Source organism: Dipodomys spectabilis, unplaced genomic scaffold (assembly GCF_019054845.1).
Source record: "Dipodomys spectabilis isolate Male_0828 unplaced genomic scaffold, ASM1905484v1 ptg000006l, whole genome shotgun sequence".
Classification (NCBI taxonomy): domain Eukaryota; kingdom Metazoa; phylum Chordata; class Mammalia; order Rodentia; family Heteromyidae; genus Dipodomys; species Dipodomys spectabilis.
The window spans coordinates 18,466,095-18,484,554 of NW_024870683.1; the positions used below are offsets into that span (position 1 = coordinate 18,466,095).

Genomic DNA, 18,460 nt, shown 5'->3' on the forward strand with positions numbered 1-18,460 from the left:
ATTTTCTATCTTCTTCCTGTGTTACAACCTGGCAAAAATAAATAATAGCAGCTATATCATGGGAGATGAAGGGTTAAAAAGAAAGAGACCACATCACCCTAAAAGTTCTAGGTGGGGCTGGAGAGAAGGAAATAGTCAAGTCCTACAACTGAATGAGGTAAGATATACTGATGAGTACATTTGCAGTGAACACTCTGATTTCTGTACTGAGATTGTGTTTTATGACTGAAAGAAGGGATTGGTGAGCATTTCCTCTAAAGAGCCAAGAAAGCAAGTATTTCAGGCTTTGCAAGCTACACGGGCTCCACTACAACCAGCTAACTATGTTACAGACAGCAAACAGGACACAATATATACATATATGGGCAAGATGTGTTCCAAAACACTACTTATGAGAAGAGTCCACTGATTATATATAAATAAACCCCTATATGACTTTCAATTCTCTGCATGGCCTTGTACTTGCTAGGCTGGAGCTACTACTAAGCAATAGCTCCTGCCTTAGTTTTCACTAGTTAATTTTGGATAGGGTCTCACTTTTTATTTGGCACACATCTCAAGGATAATTTGCCTACTTTAGGCTCCCCATAGTTTCACACAGCATGCCCTGCTTCCTTCTGTGGAGGGAGAGTCTCAGACTGTGCTGATCCTCCTAATATGACCCTTCCACATATCTTGAGATGATAGGCATAAACCACTGCACTTGGCTATGGATTAAGGAAGGGTCTCTCAAATTTGTCTGTATGGGTTGGCCTTGAACCACACAATCTTTCCAATCTCAGACTCCCAAATAACTGGCTAGAATTAAAGGTATGTATCTCTTGTGTCTAGCTTACAATCAATATTTTGAACTTTTCTATTATTTCCCCAAACCTCCACACCCTCTCTGAAGTAAAAATCCACTCATTTCTGCCCCCTAGAAACCACAGATATGATTTGTGGCATTGAATTTGTTTTGACTTGTCCAGAATTTTTCTAAATGGACATAATATAAATAGGTAGGTAGGTAGACAGACAGACAGGCAGACAGACACATATTTTTGTGCCTGGCTTTTCTTTCAGCTTAATGTTTTCAGTGATTCATCCATATTGTCAAATATATTAATACTGTCCCTTTTTACTGCTAAATAGTATTTGGTAGTTATTCCAAAGCCATTTATCAATATTCCTCTTGATTAAACTTAAATTGCTTCCAGATATTAGCTGTTATAATAAAACTGAGAGAGAGAGAAAGAGAGAAAGAGAAAGAAAGTATAAGCTTTAAGAATTCAGCAACTAAAATACTTAGCTTCAACTAACAATGCCAGAAGGAACCTTTTAAACCATTTTCTAGGCTCAGGGACAGGCTAACATCCATCTATTTCACACATTTCACATAACATGAAAATTAGAAATGAATTGTCTGAGGCTGGATTTCACAACATACTTACTTCTTTCTTAAGTTCATTGAGACTGTGACTTATTTTCAAAATACTGAGTTCCAGTTCTTCAGCAATGCTTTTTGTTTTCTTGCTTTGCTAAAAAATTTTAAATGGTATATATTTAGGGTTAACTTATCTCTTAAATGTTATTCTAATTTTACATAAACTATAAATTATAATAAACTTTAGTAACATAACTGCTTTTTAAAGTAAAGAGTAGAAAATAGGATTCTGGTTAATCATTGCACCTTCCCAAACTGTAAAAAGTTGATTTAATTTTTTTTTTTTTTTGTCGGCCATGGGGCTTGAACTCTGGGCCTGGGCGCTGTCCCTCAGCTCTTCAGCTCAAGGCGAGCACTCTACCACTTGAGCTACAGCACCACTTCTGGTTTTCTGGTGATTTATTGGAGATAGGAGTCTCACGGTCTCTCCTGCCCGGGCTGGCTTTGAACCGTGATCCTCAGTTCTCAGCCTCCTGAGTAGCTACGATTACAGGTGTGAGTGACCAGTGCCCGGCAAGTTGATTTAATTTTAATCAATACATTTTTATGTAAGGAATTTCACGTTGTGCTTCTTTCTCTGTTCATAGTTCCTCTAAAGCTGAAGTTCAAGATTTCTCCTTAAGTCTGTCTTTAAAATAATTGTTACTTAATTCAGCCCAGAATTTTTTTTTTTTTTTGGTCGGTCGTGGGGCTTGAACTCTGGGCCTGGGCGCTGTCCCTCAGCTCTTCAGCTCAAGGCAAGCACTCTACCACTTGAGCTACAGTGCCACTTCCGGTTTTCTGGTGGTTTATTGGAGATAGGAGTCTCACTGTCTCTCCTGCCCGGGCTGGCTTTGAACTGAGATCCTCAGATCTCAGCCTCCTAGGTAGCTAGGATTACAGGCGTGAGCCACCAGCGCCCGGCTTTTTCAGCCCAGAATTATTTTATTTGGGCTTCTTCTATCTCCATTTGAATTATAGATACATTGATGACAACTTCAAAGATCTACATCTGAGATCTCTGGAATCTAATTTCTTTAAGCAGTTTATGTCAGGATCACACACAGGGTAGATACATCTGCCTGGTTCTCAACCAATGATGGCCCTCTTCTGTAAATATGGATGAGTTCAGAATGTATTCATCCCCACCACACTCAGAAATAATAGAGAATTATGGGATATGCCAATACCTAAGATACAAAAGCATTCATAGGTCTTTCTATTACATAAACTGTCTTGTAGTTGCTTCCCACAGATCTAAGGCATAGTCTTATGAATAAAATAAACCACAATGATTGTATGAGCTGCATCCAATAATGTATGGCTATAAACTGTCTATTGGGATAAGCCTCAACTAAACAGATGAATTTTTAAAACCTATTTTTTTAAAGTAAGTTAATCATGTCTGAAATTTATCTCTTTTATTTTCTGTCTGGACTGTTCATCCCTTCACTATTAACACAGTTAAAACACAAAATTCCATTTGTCATTAGGACATTACATAAATGTCTGTTTCTCACAAAGGCCAGCTCAGATCACTTAATCTAAGTTAAATCCTCTCTTAATCCACTCAATTTTTTTTCTCTAAGTAACCATCCAAGTTTGCTATTGCATATTCATTTTTGAATTTTTACTTTTTGTCTGTTTCAAGCTGCCTTCCCTGTTAGACATATGGGTGGCCCGTGAATATTGGGGTTACATCTGATTTGCTCCACTTGAATCCATATAGTGCATGGCATAGAATGCAGCAGGTAGCAAGTATTCAGTTCTCTGTGTGAGTAAATCAAAGTGAAATGCCAGAACTTTATGAAGTATACTTGATTCCTCGCTCTAAATGTGTCCCCACTTTCAAACTCTCTCAACACATGACCTACACCTTATCTCCTTTCCTTCTTTCCTTCCTTCCTTCTTTCCTTCCTTCTTTCCTTTCTTTCTCCTTCCTTCCCTTTTTTCTTTCCTTTCTTCCTGTCTTTTCCTTCCTTCCCCCTTCTCTCCTTCTCTCTCTCCCTCTCTCTTTCCCTCTCTGTCTCCCACCCCCATGTCTCACCTCTACGTAGACTTTTCTACATTGTAAAATAATTCAAGGGAATGACTTTTTATCTGATTCAGCTTTATATTTCTAGGGCCTGGCATATAAAAGATACTCAGTATCAACTGTTGGGGGAAAAGTGGATGAAAAGTCCATTTGGCAAACAGAACTCGAGATTTGAGTGCTTGTGAAGGATGGTGTTGCAAGTTGAAGTACTGATAGAATCAGACTCCCAACATAACACTCCATCATAAGGAACTCAATACTCAATGTTAGCTTAAAATTTAACACTGAGCCAATTTATTCTTCAGACATACTATCACACAGATAATGCAAATTATGCACAGTTCTTTTATACCACTCTCCCCTAGGGCAAGATTCCCCATCAGAATGAGCACTTGCCCTGTTCTAATGTCATTACAATATCTGAGACATCTATGATTCATATCTATTCCTCATTGATATCAGGTTAGTTACCAGGAAGTAAACTGCTGCTTCCCTCTTCAAAACTTCAACCACAAACACGTTCAGATTTTTTTTCTACCCCTGCTGTGTACTGTAAGCCATGTGAAATACTTTTCTGGCATAGCCTAGGTCAAAGCAGTAAAAGGTGCCAGAGACATGTTTCAGGCTGTCTCCTGTTTATGTACTACTGCTGTGAGATCCCAGAACATGCTTCCCATCATCATTTACCAGTCCTGCCCAAATAGTTTCCCAGATGAACCCCATTTTAGGCTCAAGAAGTGACTTCATCAGTTTAGACTGGGAATCTGTGTAAAGGATAAGTATCTTTCACCTTGTCTTTGTTACATCTAGACCTGAATAAATGTTTTAAAGCACTAAATTAGCTGTCTTCAGAGTTAAAAACTATTCACATCTGAATGGTAGTAAGATTCAGATCATGAGAGCTTCTAATACAGATCTACTTCTCTGCTCTTTACTCTGAAGAAGCATTTTAGAGAGGAATCTTTCAGAAGTGAGTTTGGTGTTAGAATGGGGACAAAAGAGTGATATCGTAACACATAATCCAGCCGGATCATAAGAAGAATCAATAGTGCTAGAAAGGTCAGGTACAGTGAAGATATTTTGGTCAATTGGAAGGAAGAGAAGGGATGATGTATTCTTGTCCCATGCTGGCCAAATTCATACTCCTGGTGAGCTGTGTCAAGATTTATTTTGACAAAAACATTTCTTACAGCTGGGATCCACACAGAAATGAATTGCTGCAGTTCTGTTCTCGCCTGAGTTGACAATTCCAAGATGCGTTCCCTGTGCTCATGGCTGGTATAGGCAGAATCAGTGAAGTCCTCTGTACGTTCCAAAATGATTTCCAAGGTCCCAGAAAGATTTTCTTGGGAATGAAAATAAGGATTCTCCCGAAGAGCATCAATATTCATCTGAGAACGAAAAGGACATACGTCCACATGAGTACTCTTACCTAACCAAAACAGGCTAACAAACCCCAGGAAACCATAGCAATTTCTCTCCCAGGTTGACAGAAAATACAGCCTTCAATGATAACTGCCTTCTACAGTAACCTAGGAGAACAATGCTCAAGAGTCATCAACGGCAATACAAAGTTTCAGTCCACAGTTGTTAATATAATGGCATTTTCCAGGAGAACAGTGAATACCAAGACAGAGAGAGAACCACCACACAGAACTGGAAGGAAAAACAAACCAGCCTCCAGGTAGATGATCTGGACCTGAGAAAATAGCTAGGCAAAGTCCTGAAAGGTATGTTATACCCAAATACAATGTGTGCTGAAAGCTGGTGGGAGTGAGGGTGGAAGGTGTGATAGGTAAAACGGACTAGGAAATACATCTACTTTGACTCAACTATTTCAACAAAAACTGTTCAAGTCACCTGATTAATCTCCTTACATTTTTTTTATGTTCCCAACAGCACCTCACTGATCTAAACATCCTCTACCAGAAGACCTACATAACTTTGATTCTGCCCCATAATCTATACTTAAGTCTTCCCCATCTAAAGAATAAAGCCTTAACTTCTAGCACAAAATCATTCGTGCATGCGCACAAACACACACACACACACACATACACACACACACACACAATATCTAGGTCAGTCTATCTTACCTCATGAGCTCCAATGCAACCTTTTGCTTCAGTCAGTGTTTAGAGTTCCACAAAAATGTAATAAACATGACCACTTATGTACTCTTTCTCTCTCAGCTTTCAAAGATCTGCTTCACTGTTTCAACTTTAACCTCTAGTCCATGAAATATGTGACCCAGGGAAGTTGGATCAAGAGGCAAAAAGCTCACAATGAATGGTCTGACAAGGATAGCTTACATTTTGTTTGCACGTTAAAGTACTGTCACAAATTTTTCAAGTTTACGTATGACCTGTTTCAACATGAACCATGAAAACACCAAAGTTTGCAAAGGCCATCTAGAGAAGTCTGCCACCACTTCTCTTGGCCTAGGTTGCGTCCAATCATCTCTCCATTCTAAGTACTCAGAATGTTTTCTGAGCTAAGAATAAATGTGGATGATAGCTATGGAACGGACAATGAGAATCTGAAAATTCAAGAACTTACATAATGGAACTATAGAAAAGTTAGTTATGTGGATCTCACATCACCACTTATTCTTTTTAGGCTTTTTTGCTTGTTTTTTATTTTCCTTTTAGAGAGAACATATGCATATTTTCAAACAGCAACCAAGAAGAATATTGTGGGTCTTTTTAAGAACTATTCACTTATGCTTTCATAAGTTTTGCTCGTTTATTCAGAGGCATAGCTGAAATTTCATAATCAGAATAAATGGACAGGAACCAAAAGCCCAATTTACAACCCATTGTCTTTTGTCCTTACAAAATGCAAATAATTATGTTCACCTAAAAGGACAGTTAGGCTTTAAACAAGATATTAAATTCATTAAGGGCATAGACCTAAAAATATTGTTTCCATTATTTACCCAGTTCCACCTTTAACCTTCTTCATACAATTAGAAGTCAATGTGTAGTCAGGAGGATAGAAAGAAAACCATCTTGTCTCAGCCCTGCTTGCTAGAGTTGGGTATTGTTTAGCATATTAGATAACTCTCCAGGGCCTTGGCTTTCCCATCTATTAAATGATGGTATTATAATAGATGATTTCCTAGGATCTTCCCTCAAATTTTTCTTTTTTTTTTTTCTTTTTTTTTGGGTCTGGTCGTGGGGCCTGAACTCTGGGCCTGGGCGCTGTCCCTCAGCTCTTCAGCTCAAGGCTAGCGCTCTACCACTTGAGCCACAATGCCACTTCTGGCTTTTTTTTCCCTGCTTATGTGGTGCTGAGGAATAGAACCCAGGGCCTTAGGCATGCAAGGCAAGCGCTCTACCACTGAGCCAACTTCCCAGCCCTTCCCTCAAATTTCTGACTGGAGTCAAACCCCAACCATTTCTTAGCCAGAAAGCTACTTTCAACTCTGTCTCTCAGTCACCTCAACAGCACAGTAGTTCTTATGAGGGTTATATGAGCTCACGTGTTCAAAGTACTCAGATCAGGGAGGGCACAGAGTAAGGACTCAAAAATGTTAGTGTGGCTAACATTGAGCTGGTGGCTCATACCTCTAATCCTAGACAATCATGAGGCTAAACTCTGAGGATCATGGTTTGAAGCCAGGTCAGGCAGGAAAGTCTGAGACTTTTATCTCCAATAAAGCACCAAAAAAAACCAAGTGGAGATGTAGTTCAAAGTAGTAGAGCACTAGCCTTTTTATTTTTAAGTTGTAATTGTTGTTTATGCTATTATTATTGCTACAGTCTCCAACTATCACCCCTCTACTACAAGCCAGAGCAGGAATTCTAAAAGAAATGATTTACTGCTTATATGGCACTATTCAATAACATGAGAAGGAAACATTCTTCTAGACAGGAGGCTACAAACAAACCATAGAGTCAAAAGAGCCAGAGTAGCTACTATTAGCAAAGACTAGTATTCTTTATGAATATAACACTAAGTCAAAATTACTGAACATTATGTTTGTTTATAGTGTGGCATTGCTTTTAAGAGATTTATCGGTTTTTGTGAAGCATCATTCTTCATCATTATACAAAAATATGGACACTCCATATAATAACACTCCCTTAAAATGGCAAGAAAAGCATCAAAATATATTCAATCCTTACCTTGAACTCTCTAATGCCAGTAAATATACTGATTGATGATATATCCATCTCTCCACTTGGCTTACTGTCAGTCACAATCTCAATGACCTTATCCAACGCCACTTTCATTCGGTCAAACACTCCTTCTTTGTTTTTATGGGCTGATTCACAGTTGGGATGCCTGAGACACGTCTTCAAAACAATTGAGGGGTTTTTTTTTGAATTTTAGTATTTGACCCATATAGCATTACATAAAATCTTACAGAGAACATGTCATGCTAATAAAAATGGTTCTTTACCCAAATCTCCTGGATCCCTGGCTCCCCCAGCTGCCTCTCCTCACTAAAGCGGAAGCAGGATGAGTAAAAAGCGATAGCAAGGTTAAGTGAAAAAACGCAGAGCAAAACCGTATCTGTATAGTATAATATTACGTTTATGTAAACATGACTATTCAGCATGGCTAAAATTAATTAATTATTTATTTAGGGACTGTGGATTGAACTCAGGGCCTCATGCTTGTTTGGCTAGAACTCTGTCACTTGAGTCATGCCTCCAGCCCAGCTCTTTGTGCTGTTTGGAAATGAAGGCTAGTGGATTTTTTTTTTTTTTTTTGGTTCAGGCTGGCCCTGAACTGCCATCCTTGAAATTGCAGCCTTCTGAACAGCTAGAATTACAAAGGGGAGCCACTAGTGCCTGGCATGCCTCATACATGTATAAAGTTTAAAAGAAGAAGGAAAAAGTGCACAAGATGATATATAATTATGACTGCTGCACCTTTGAGTTAAAATAAAAACCACTCAAAACTATCCAATGGACTACATAGAAACACGGGTTTCTATGAAGTCTCTGCTTTTATGGATGCATTGATTCTAGCAGAGAAGTAAATGATCTCAGGTAAATGTTCTAAACAAATGGCTAGTGACACATTTACTAATTCATTCTTGAATTGTATAAATTTGCTGACCAACAGCTGTTTGAAAATATAAGCTCTTGATTAATAATTTTGTAAAAATAGAAAACGAAACTAGAGGTTAGAATTTATTGACCGAAATGCACACCCCACAGTTAATTTAGCTAATCCTAACTTACCCAGCTCTTTCTAGTGAAAGTACACTAGCTCCTTGGGGGAATTAGCAAAGCCTACAGGGAGTGACCAAGACTGATAGATATGTCCTCACAGCACCTGCTTTACCCTGTCTGCCTAGATGCTAAATCAAAGTTCCTCGTAGACTCATTATTGTGTAAAACTAGGGAAGAAAGTTTAGCATTCTTGCAAATAACTGAGGTTTGACTCTTTAGGCCTAGGCTCTTAGTTACTACTTTAATCTCTTTAAAAATGTAAAGTGCATAAACTAGATGCTTTTGATCAGGTCCTCTAATCATCAATTTACAACACAGTAAAACAGAACCCTTCTTACCTTTGAAGCAGTTAGAAGCATCATTGTACCCTTTTCAAGAACTGCCCTAGCTGCTGCCATTCTTGCTTTTCTCTTTTCATCTTTCAAATCCTTTAAATAAAATAAAATGATTGAGTAGTCTATGATCACATAAGCAACCCTATTCTTTGAAAAATCAAATTTATTCATTAACAATACCCCAAAATTTAGAAACACTCTTAAATGAAGATAAAAAAGAACATGGGATAGTTTTAGACACTGTCACTGCTTCAATTTACGTAATGATACCTAAATTCTAAGATATCTATATTCTAAGAATGCTATGTTAATTTAGTTCATTTAGCTGAACCCTGGTAAAGTCAAATGGAAAGGTTTATAAAAGAGAAAGGACTTGAATTGGGCTTTCCAGACAAGTATTCCCACTGGAAGCATATTTAAGTGTTACATGTGGACCAAAAAAAAAAAAAAAAGACCTATTAGTCTGTACGCTGGCTTGTAAGACCAAGGTTATAAGCAAAATACCCAAACCAAGTGATTGGAAAAATAATCACACCTTCATCCAAACTAGAGTATGAATTTATGTAAAGGTTTTACAATGTGGAAGATACATACATTCTGTCTATCTCCAGTTAGATGTGCAAACTCCACCATCTCATTGCCAAACTGACTGAAAATTTGGACAAACTCTTGAAAGCTATTTACTTTTTCTAGTCTTTCCATCGTTGCGAGAACCTGCAAAACACAGGATATCTTATTATTAGGTGGCAGAGAGGAAAGAGACTGAGACTTTCAAGCCTGAGTAGAATGAATGAAAAGGGGAAATTCTAAAAGCTGAAGGAAAGCTGAAGAGGAGACAGAAAAGACGCAGGAGAGGGCCAGAGAAGTGGAATCTGGTTCAAAGATTTAAAATATTAAAGGATTGATTTGATTTAGGGTTAGGAAGGTTAAGCTTACTTGAAAATTAAAAGAAAAAAATTTCAAAATGATTCAATAAATGATCAAAATGATTCAAAATTAGGATCATTTTTGCAGTCAAGTCTAAAGAAGGAGGGAATGTGTAGGCCATGCTATGGTTGGATATGATCTGAGTGCGTCCCCACAGATTCTTGTCCTGGAAGCTTGGTCCCTCATGTTGATGTGAGGAGTGGGGGGGCCTGCTAAAAGGTGGTTAAGTTACTGGAGGTATTGCTTTGAGAAGAATTAATGTAGTCCTCGTGCAACCCCTTGACAGTGGACTGTTATTAAAGACCATACTGGCCCTTCTACATTCTCTGGCTGTTTTCTTTTTTTGGTTGGTCATGGGGCTTGAACTCTGGGCCTGAGCACTGTCCCTCAGCTCTTCAGCTCAAGGCTAGCACTCTACCACTTGAGCTACGGTGCCACTTCTGGTTTTTTGGTGGTTTATTGGAGATAAGAGTTTCACGGACTTTCCTGTCCAGGATGGCTTTGAACTGTGATCCTCAGATCTCAGCCTCCTGAGTAGCTAGGATTACAGGCATGAGCCACCAGCACCCGCCCTGCAAGGCTTTTGGTCTTATCATGTGATCTTTCTCCCTTGTATTATCATGGTGATATCATCTACCATAAAGCTCCTGCTAGAGGCTGAGCAGATGAGGGTGCCTAATCTTGGAAAGTCAGCCTCTAAAAGTAAACTAAAGAAGTATCTCCTTTATAAGTACCTAGCCTTAGGAATTTTGTTACAGAAACAGAAGACTGGATAATGTAGCAATTAAATCTACACTGACTAAGAAGGCAGAGAGGGGATAAACACACACACACACACACACACACACACACACACACACACACACACACACACACACACACACACACTTCAAAGACCCAGGATCAAAGGAAAGAATCGGAATCTTCTGAGGAAAAAGCAATTAAATCTACACTGACTAAGAAGGCAGAGAGGGGATACACACACACACACACACACACACACACACACACACACACTTCAAAGACCCAGGATCACACACACACACACACACACACACACACACACACACACACACACACACTTCAAAGACCCAGGATCAAAGGAAAGAATCGGAATCTTCTGAGGAAAATGGGAGGAAGGTCACCCAAAGAATGAGGAGTGAAAATGGAAGTTTACAATTTAAAAACAGGAAAACATTTTGAATCAGTCAGGGACTGCCTATGTTCAGTAAACTAATTACCAAGAAGCTCCAGACAGTAGGAGTTGGATAGGGTATGAATCTGTACAAGAGTAATTTTGTATTTACTTGACATAAAAAAATAAATAGGCATGAAACATTTTCAAATACTTTTCTCTAAAATTAATACAGTACTGTATGTATTAAGTAAAACAGAAAGGTTTAAAAAAAACACAGATATCCTGTGTTTAATGAGGAAATGATGGATATTTGGCATATTAACCTGCCCTGGCAGCTCAGGAAGCACAGGCAATTAACACAGATAAGGCAGAGTGCCTTACTGAGCTGAGTCATCACTTTGCAAAAAGAGGAAGTTTGTTTCTTTCCTTTGGCATTACCTGATCCATTGCTCCAATTACTGTTTCTCTTTAAACATATCTTTTTGATTCAGCCAATATTCACCAGGTAGTTCTGTCCTGGAGTCCTATTCCTTCATTGGCTGACTGTCCACCTCTAGCCAGAGGAATCATTTAGGGAAATGTAGGGGCAGGTGCTAGTGGCTCATGCCTGTAATCCTAGCTATTTAGGAGGCTAAGATCTGAGGAGTGACATTCAAAGCGAGCCCAGGCAGGAAAGTCAGTGAGACTCTCATCTCCAATTAACCAGCTAAAAGCCAGAAATGGAAGTATGGCTCAAGTGGTAGATTGCCAGCCTTGAATGAAAAAGTGAGAGCATGAGGCCCTTAGTTTACCCCTAGTATTGGCACAAAAAGAAAGAAAGAAAGAAAGGAAGGAAGGAAGGAAGGAAGGAAGGAAGGAAGGAAGGAAGGAAGGAAGGAAGGAAGGAAGGAAGGAAGGAAGGAAGGAAAGAAAAGGAAAGAAAAAGAAAGAAAGAAAGAAAGAAAGAAAGAAAGAAAGAAAGGAAGGAAGGAAGGAAGAAAAGAAGGAAGGATGCCACGCCGACTCCAGTGGAGTCTGCTTAGCATGGGAAACCATCTATCAGACCAAGATAGGGGCTTCAGAGACCTATCTCTGAGTTTTGGGACTTCACCGAAGTCTACCTCAGAGAATGGGGCTTTACAGAAACCTATCTCCAAGTTTTGGGACTTCACCGAAGTCTACCTTGGAGAATAGGGCTTCTAAGAGGCCTACTCCTGGAAAAAGGCTGGCAACCCCCTGGGAAAGATGTGTTTCTGCCTTTCTTTTCCTCATAAGAGTGCCTATTAATCTTTTACTGTTTCTGCTGTTCATTGTACTTACTCATTGTCAACGTTCCCTTATTCAAAGTTCTTTCTTAAGAGTGTTGACGACTCCAATATCTGATGAGTGTCTTAAAAAATATGACTAACTCACCAGAGTTAAGTGCTACCCTGAAACCCCTCTTATGGAGGCTAGTAGACAAGTTATAAGTAAATATAAAAGTATTGGGGGTTCACGATGTCATTTCAGCAGAAGGAATTGTTTGTAAGAGATTTACAAGAAGCTGTAGGCGCGGCTAGAACAGAAAGAATATATGGCAATTGCGGAGATAACTACTTAGGAGAAAGAACTTCCTGTTACTCTCTTTCATTTACTAAGAGACTTGCTAGATCTAGGACTCCGCGACCTTGCTGTTAAAGAAGGAACAGGAGGGCTGGGAAGGTGGCTCAGTGGTAGAGCGCTTGCCTTGCATGCCTGAGGCCCTGGGTTCGATTCCTCAGCACCACATAAGCAAAAAGAAAAAAGCTGGAAGTGGCGCTGTGGCTCAAGTGGTAGCGTGCTAGCCTTGAGCTGAAGAGCTGAGGGACAGCACCCAGGCCCAGAGTTCAGGCCCCACGACCGGACCAAAAAAAAAAAAAGAAGGAACAGGAAAGATCTTATGGGACAGTTAAGGCCTCTATAGAAATAAGGTAATGGTTAGTTGATGACAAAACATCGAAACCCATTATATTTCTTAGAGATAAGCCGGAAACAAGTGCCTTTCAGGCGACCAGCTGGTGACCACCCAAGAAAGAAGCCCTACAGCAAGGTTGTGTAACCTTTTGCCCTTTCAGGCGACCAGCTGGTGACAGCCCAAGAATGAAGCCCTGCAGCAAGATTATGTAACCTTTTGCCCTTTCTTATGGAGACTTTTGCTATAAAAGTTTGTTATCCTCTGCATTAAATTGCACTCAGCACTCAGCATCCACTCCTAATGTGTGTGAGTTGTCTGTTTGCCATCTCCCCATCCTATTCCAGGTTCCTCCCTTAGGTGTCCTCCGTCGTCCCGACAGAACCCGGTCCACAGCGGAAGGAAGGAAGAAAATCCACTCCTAGATGATCATGGATCAGGATCATCACCTGTAAGACTATAATGCATCTTAGACTTCTGCAATAATGCAGAAATATTTAGGACATTCTACATATAGAAATTTTGTAGCTGGTCATATTATAATGTCAGATGATTTGTTTTAGTCTTAAGCATATACATTGTTGTTCTCTGACTTAGAAAAGAAAGTACAAAGAACTCAGCACTTTTATCTACTAGATTCTACTACACACATTAAAATGGTGCTAGTTCTTCCCAAATGTACACATTTATTAATAAAAATAAATAAGAGCAAGTAGATAATACTTTTCTGAAAAATATTATTTGCCTTCGAAAGTTTAGACCTTGTATACACATAAATTAAGAATAACAAGCATAGATGAAGCACTATCGACGATAATCATTATAAACAATTATACCAGACACACACTGCCAAATTATCTGGAATCAATATACAAAGCACTTTGAACAATTCTGAAAGACAAAAATATAGCAAGCAACATCAACAAAGAAAGTACCTTACTGCGTGATGTTATTATTTGTTTAATGACTACTCGGTCTGCCAACAACAACACCTTTGTCACTGAAGAAAGAAGTAGTCTTGCAGCCTTTATGACTCCTGTTTTGTCTGTAAAAATTGTGACCTGGCCAGCAGATTCTGAATTCATGTTGGATACATCAGTAAGTGCTGCAATTGTTTCTCCTAACAAGAAAGGGAAAAGTTAAAATGGGGCAGAGGGGGAAATCCACTTAAAAAGAAGACTTTTTTCTGATCTTGACTATAACATACATGATCAAGAAAAAGATCTGAAGTCGAATTTCTTTCTCCTTAAAGATTCATATGACATTTGCAAATAACAAAGTAAGAGCACACACTTGAGAATTATGACAAATGGTTGCTTCCACCCAGTTTGAAAAATATAGTTTTCATTTCCAGGGGCATGGCCAACCAACACAAAATCTAAAACTCTCCTGCTCTGCAATACAATAAGACACATCCTAGGAGTCAAAGACCACCAAAAAATCTCAAAGGAAGCAGTAGCAAGGAGCTAAGGCTTGGGCTGGGCTGGGCTGAGGTAGTTAGGAAGAGGTCATTATCAATTGCTACAACCTAAAGATGCTTGGGTATAGAGATATCCAAAGAGAACACAAAGATGAGGCTTTGGGCCCAGGGGTATTTTCAATGAGGAGTCAGGGATGGAAGGAGGCACAGACAATGAGCAAAATCCTGGACTTAGGATGAGGGAAGTAAATAAAACAAAAACGTACCCCTGAGCATTCAAATCTGGGGCTGATCCTCCCTCAGACCCAAGACACAGTATTCTACAAAATGAACTCCCAACCCTGGTAAACTCTCCTTCTCTGTTGGAAACCTTTTGATTTCTACAGCAGCAATTATTCATCAAAAAGTAAAACAAATGTTTGCTTTCCTAAAAGATAAAACCAGGCTAGAAGCTTCCCCAATGCTGCTTACTGTTCCAGTTAATACAAAATGAATAATAATATTTTAGTATTCAATAGAATGTTTAATTCCTAAATAAAACTGTAAGTAATGATTGCTTTTATCACAAAAAACTCAGATTTATTGTATACATAATGTCTTAGCCATTAGGGAAAAGATCTCAAGTAAAAGTATTCGTGTTTTAATGGACAGACTACAGGATCTGAAACAACTAGAGTTAGTATTTAAAAAGATAGTTTGGTGGAAATATGTAGAATGGACTACTGGAAAGGATGGACTTAAAGCCAGGTTTCTATTTCAGTCATGGATGTGACATACTAAGGACTTTGAGGATGGTAGCCATTAGAATATAAGGAATATTATTTGGGAGAAACTGTGCAAAGAAAACATTTTAAAAAACTGAGTATGTAACCAGTGATAAGAAGACTAAAAAGCAGCTTCACCATTGTAAACCTAAGTCACTTTAACCCAATCGTAAGGGCACAGGGAGGAAATGATGTACTTAATGTCAGACTACAGGAATTTTAAATAGCACAGGAATCCAGAACACATAAGCCACTAAATATGGACCAGTGGTGCAGATTTGGACATTGTGTGTATACTAGCAATAGCTAAACTTTACCAAGATGAAAGTGTGTGATTGTCTCCATGATCCTTCCAAAAGAGCTCCACCTACTGGTATTCACATCCTGGGCTGTTCCCTCCTACGTAATAGTAGGGCTGGTATGTCATTTCCAAGACTAAGTTATAAAATCCTGAGGCAGCCACCTTGTTCTCTCTCTGCTTCTGAAAGAAAGTCAACTGCCAGGCCACAGGAAGCCCTTACTACAGACAGGCTGATACGGTGAGGAACAGCCATCAAGGAAGTAAAGCCTTGCCCGCACTATGGGAAGGAGTTTTGAAAGAGTTCCCACAGTCCCCTGAAGCCTTCAGATAACTGAGTCCCAACTGGCACAGTCAGAGGATGCTGTGACCCAGAACTACCCAAGGAAAGCTCTCCAATTCCTGACACTCAGAAACTGCAAATAGACCTCTGGGATCTTATGTTACTAAACTAGGGTCAGACTGTTATGCAACAATACAAAGTTCTATATTACAGTTTTTATGGCAAAACATACAAAAACTCAAGTAGTTAGAACTAAAACTTAATATACACAGAAAGGGGCAGGAAGAAAAGTATGTGTCGCAATAGCTGAAAGAATAAATATTTCCTCTGTTTCACTGGGATGTGTTTAAATTTTTCTTATAGTTCTCAATCACCAAAGATATTACATAGGGGCCTGCATATATGGCATTAATTTTCTTTTTTCTAAATGAATCAGACATTTTACTCTTAAGTATGTGGATGGTGACATTGGGCCAGCTCTGCCAACAATGGTCAAATGCTTTCTTAATATTATAATGTTGTTCAGGGAACAGTTTGTTAAGAAACTAGTTCTCTAAGCAAGTGAAAAGTTGTCATAACTTTATGGTTGTCACTTCTAATTTATCATAAACAACTAATCAATATTCTTTCCTAAAATAAAAATTCAAAGATACTCAAACACAAATATTTATTGAGCTTTTTAAAAATATAAACATTTTCTGCTAGTAAAATCAAAAAAGTAAAAACAATGCAAGGATTCATGCAAGAAAAGAATAAAAATTAATTATAAAGCCAAGCACTGGTGGCTCATGACTGTAATCCTAGCCACTCAGGAGGCTGAGATCTGAGGGTCACAGTTCAAAGCCAGCCCAGACATGAAAGTCTATGAGACTCTTACCTCCAATAAACAACTCAGAAAACCAGAAGTGGCGCTGTGCTCCAGTGGTAGAGTGCTAGCCTTGAGCTGAAGAGCTAAGAGACAGCGCCCAGGCCCAGAGTTCAAGCCTCAGGACCAACAAAAACGAGTAAGTAAATAAATAAATAAAAATAATTATAATGACCATAATATTTGTTTTATGTGACAAATGAATATGTGCATTATTCAAGGTATTTCTTTCTTTTTTGGGGGGGAGGGGTCCGGTTATGGGGCCTGAGCTCTGGGCCTGGGTGCTGTCCCTCAGCTCTTCAGCTCAAGGCTAGCGCACTACCACTTAAGCCATAGCACCACTTCCGGCATTTTTTTTCTGCATATGTGGTGCTGAGGAATCGAACCCAGGGCCCCAGGCATGCAAGGCAAGTGCTCTACCACTGAGCCACCTTCCCAGCCCCTCAAAGTATTTCTACAAACACTAATTCCCCACTTTATAGATAAGAATACAAATTTTTTTTTTTTTGGGGGGGGGGTCCAGTCGTGGAGCCTGAACTCTGGGCCTGGGTGCTGTCCCTCAGCTCTTCAGCTTAAGGCTAGTGCTCTACCACTTGAGCCACAGCGCCACTTCCGGCTTTTTTTTTTTTGCTTATGTGGTGCTGAGGAATCGAACCCAGGGCCTCAGGCATGCAAGGCAAGCGCTCTACCACTGAGCCACCTTCCCAGCCTCAAGAATACAAATTTTGAAAAGTGTAATAGTTTTCCCAGAGTCTCTCTGATATTAACAACATGAAGAAAGTGGTATTGAAATCCAAGTAATCTGGTCCAAAAGCTCTAGTTCTGTTTTGTTTGTTTGTTTGCTGGCACTGGGGTTTGAACTAAGGTCCTGAGTATTGTCCCTTAGCTTCTTCATTCAAGACTGGTACTCTACCACTAGATCCATAGCTCCACCTCTGTTTTTTTGTTTGTTTGTTTGTTTTAAGGTTAATTGGAAATAAGAGTGTCTTAGATTTATCTGCCCTAGTTGGCTCAAATCATGACCCTCAGATTTCAGCCTCTGGAGTAGATAGGATAACAGGTGTGAGCTACCTGTTTGGGGTAAGCTCTAGCTCTTAACACTACTTTGTATTCTCAAATGAATGTAAACTGCCCAGAGGGAAAAAATGTTTAGTAAGGGTTGCCTGGCCAGGAATATTTTAGGAGGGATTTACATCAACTTAAATCTGTACATACTTAAGGAAGAACTGGAGGGGTGCATCCCTATTAGAGATCTGTGCCTCCAGAAGCCACTGTTGTCTTTTTCTTCTTTGAGTAACTTTAGGAGGCAGATCTCATGAAGGGAAAGGCATCCTAAATGAGAAGAGATGACATGTGGACCAATGACACCTAGTGGCTTCCAGAAGACCCCAAGTATGCTGGGCCCAGCTCTCTGCTGCCAGTGTACTCATGTTCCTCCTACCCCTGGGCTGAGCACAGTGATGTACTACAAAGCCAACAGAGCGCATAGAACCTGTGCTGCCCTTCATTTGGAATCCTCTACTTCTGCGTTCAGTCCTCATCTTCTGGAATCCTCTACTTCTGCTTCCAATCCTCACCTTCTACGTTTCATACTCATAACACAAAAAATATTTCTGTATTTTTGACATTGTCCATTGTTTTTTTTTTTTGTTTTTTTGTTTTGGTCATAGGGCCTTAACTCTGGGCCTGGGTGCTGTTCCTCAGCTCTTCAGCATTCTACCACTTTGAGCCATAGTGCCCCTTCTGGGTTTTTCTGCTTATGTGGTACTGAGGAATCAAACCCAGGGCCTCATGCATGCAAGGCAAGCTCTCTACCACTGAGCCACCTTCCCAGCCCTCCATTGCCTTTTAGAATGCCTGTTTTATAAGTGCCCACGTAATAGTTTGGGGCCAGG

The 18,460-nt window shown here is 39.5% G+C and overlaps 1 protein-coding gene across 1 annotated transcript in view; it reads right to left on the reverse strand.

Annotated features, from left to right (window-relative positions):
* The window catches only part of Ctnnal1 (catenin alpha like 1), a 63,708-nt gene that overhangs the window by 28,585 nt on the left and 16,663 nt on the right, over positions 1-18,460 (reverse strand). Inside the window, exons 3-8 of the mRNA XM_042695003.1 lie at positions 13,871-14,055; positions 9,556-9,675; positions 8,965-9,054; positions 7,568-7,738; positions 4,628-4,828; positions 1,431-1,517 (exon numbers count right to left, since the gene is read on the reverse strand). Of these exons, the coding sequence (XP_042550937.1) occupies positions 1,431-1,517; positions 4,628-4,828; positions 7,568-7,738; positions 8,965-9,054; positions 9,556-9,675; positions 13,871-14,055 (854 nt within the window). The remainder of the gene's footprint in view (positions 1-1,430; positions 1,518-4,627; positions 4,829-7,567; positions 7,739-8,964; positions 9,055-9,555; positions 9,676-13,870; positions 14,056-18,460) is intronic.